General features: G+C 37.8%; 1 protein-coding gene across 12 annotated transcripts in view; it reads right to left on the bottom strand.

Moving 5' to 3' along the window:
- LOC119580285 (zinc finger CCCH domain-containing protein 13-like) overlaps nucleotides 1–2,500 on the bottom strand; it is a 25,577-nt gene that overhangs the window by 13,681 nt on the left and 9,396 nt on the right. For 9 of the 12 annotated variants that reach the window (XM_037928339.1, XM_037928340.1, XM_037928347.1 and 6 more), the window contains 7 exons: nucleotides 2,252–2,481; nucleotides 1,874–2,085; nucleotides 1,191–1,386; nucleotides 928–1,074; nucleotides 572–774; nucleotides 296–478; nucleotides 1–147 (listed from right to left, as the gene is read on the bottom strand). The exon at nucleotides 1–147 is cut by the window's left edge and continues 4 nt beyond it. In XM_037928339.1, the coding sequence (XP_037784267.1) occupies nucleotides 1–147; nucleotides 296–478; nucleotides 572–774; nucleotides 928–1,074; nucleotides 1,191–1,386; nucleotides 1,874–2,085; nucleotides 2,252–2,481 (1,318 nt within the window). The remainder of the gene's footprint in view (nucleotides 148–295; nucleotides 479–571; nucleotides 775–927; nucleotides 1,075–1,190; nucleotides 1,387–1,873; nucleotides 2,086–2,251; nucleotides 2,482–2,500) is intronic. The other 3 variants (XM_037928342.1, XM_037928351.1, XM_037928341.1) reach the window with 2 other exon arrangements.

The following is a 2,500-nucleotide window of genomic DNA, read 5'->3' as shown; positions in this document are numbered from 1 at the left end:
TGCGTTCATCTGGAAAACGAGTATCAATTGGAGGGCCTCTGCGATCAGAGCGACGATCCTCCATAGGAGGCAGTCCTCGACGATCATGTAAAGATAATTCTTCATATCGATCACGACCTGCTTCATAACGACTGCGTTCACGTTCACCTGTGATTGATTACTGTGATTAATATCTGATAGCAAATAAGAAGTCAAAGGAATTCATCCTAATCAAAGATGAACTTCAGGACATGAAAATATATCATAGGATTTAGGACATCTATTTATGACTATTTATGACAAGTTTCCAACTCACTCTGATATCTATCATATGCTGGGTCTTCATAAGCTCGTCGATCATCAACAGGCATAACTCTTGCATCTATCTCTGGTCGCCCCCTTGGTGAATAGAACTCTCTTTCTCCTTCATACTCCCTGCCACCACCACGTACCACTACTTCTCGCTCCCTTGCAAATTCATGCTCTCTTGCATAGCGTCCTGCAAAATGAATAATAGATATTGAGAAAATAAGTAAATCACATGTGCAAATATTTTACACCATATTTTTCTGATGATCTAAATAATCCAAACCTCTCCTGTCATCCACTTCTCTCATTCTCTCTCTTTCACGTTCTTGTTCCCGCTCCATCAGTTCCACTCTCTCCCTTTCCTTCAACAGTTCTCTATCCCTCAACTCCCTTTCCCTCAATTCTCGCTCTCTCAACTGCTCCCTTTCACGATCTTCTCTTCTTGGGTCATCACGTCGTCGTTCATCATAATGATCCCGTTCATGCCTGTAAAATATTTAAAAAGTCTACTAAATATCTTTTTATTTATGGCAATTATATTCATGCATTTCTATTAAGTACAACCACAGACTAACAATTCACATAAAACTTCTACTAACAATACTGAAGATATTCTCTCTATGCTTTTGAAAATCTTACCTGTCATAATCTCTATGTCGATGAGGATCCTTCCTTTCAACTTCTCTTGATCTTGATATGGGAGACCGACGGTCTCGGCGCTGTTCAACATATTCTTCCATTCCACGCTCCTTTTCATATCTCCGACTTGGTGATTCTGCTCTGCTACTGATAATGCCAACAAGTATATTTTTATAACAATAGGAGAGTGCATTAAACACCAAAAAGTGATATGGAATATCTATTATGTGTACTAAAACAAAGAGCTATTCAGTATCACAAACCTGTATCTGTCTCTTCCAATCTGCTCAGGAGACATTCTACGCATTCGGTCATCAACTCTTGGATCTCGACTACGTGATGAACCAGCGTGAGATCCAAGGCTAGGGTCACGTCCGTGACTTAGGGATCTCTCTGGTACAGCAATGCGGTTGTCCCGGTATTCTACACGTTCTCTAGGGGAGTGTGACCTCTTTCTACCTGCAAAATGTATATCACTATTCTACCAAATTCCTAGGGTGTTTTTTTTTTTTTTTTTTTTTTTTTTTTTTTCTTTTTTCTTTTTTTACTTCACTTACAAAATTATTCATGAAAGTATATATCAAGAATACTTATAGAGTGTCATTAAACATGCACCCAATATTACTGTTTTGCATATCAAATGATATTACCTATTACCACTCACCAATAGAGTAATAATTTATGTCTATTGTTAATACAATAAATATAAATCTTGATAAAAGTTATATAACATGCTGTAATATTGAAAAGCCATCATCTATCCTTCCCACTGCTATAACCTGGGAGACATTTAAAAAATTATGTAACCTAACAACTAACAAATATCAATAAAAATAAAAAAATAAATGTAACATGTCCCATTATACTATTACTTGATTTTATTAAATAATCAGAACTTAGAGACAATAATGTAACTGGCACAATATGTTAATGTATATATACTTACTCTTACTTCGTTTAGAGGATCCAGGAGATATCTTGTGTGATTTTCTGGAACTAGGAGAAGGTGAGCGTTTACGTCCAGGAGACAAAAGTTTCTTGGACATGGAACTCTTCCTTCTGGTGGGTGAACGGCTAGTCTTGTGACTCCTAACTTTGTCATGATCCTTCTTACTAGGGTGACTCTTCTTACTGCTTTTGCTACTACTATGTTTTCTCCTGTGAAAGAATATTTGAATCAGTATCACCTGACCAGCTTTTGGAAGTTGATTCACAAACCAACCAAAAAGGATAAGAACAAAATAAACATTACTTGTATGTAATAAGTATAACGATAAATAGATTAAACAATCAAAACTTCTTTTGTAATGCAAATGTAACTCACGAAGATGATGCTGACTTGGTCTTCTTAAGCTTGGAGCGGTCGCCTGTAGGAGCAACCCTTTTGCTGGGTCTTGGCTTGCGCTTTGTGTCCCGCTTGTGGCCAGGCCTGTGAGCTGATGTGTCAGTGGAGGAGGAACTGGAGGATGATGAGGTTGACGAGGAAGTGGATGAGGATGAGCTGCTACTTGAAGATGAAATGCTTCTTCGATGGCCATGTTGACCATGCATTTGCTGAGCAGAAATGTAAGGA

Source organism: Penaeus monodon, chromosome 13 (genome assembly GCF_015228065.2).
Source record: "Penaeus monodon isolate SGIC_2016 chromosome 13, NSTDA_Pmon_1, whole genome shotgun sequence".
NCBI classification, from domain to species: domain Eukaryota; kingdom Metazoa; phylum Arthropoda; class Malacostraca; order Decapoda; family Penaeidae; genus Penaeus; species Penaeus monodon.
This window is presented reverse-complemented; position numbering and strand designations above follow the sequence as displayed.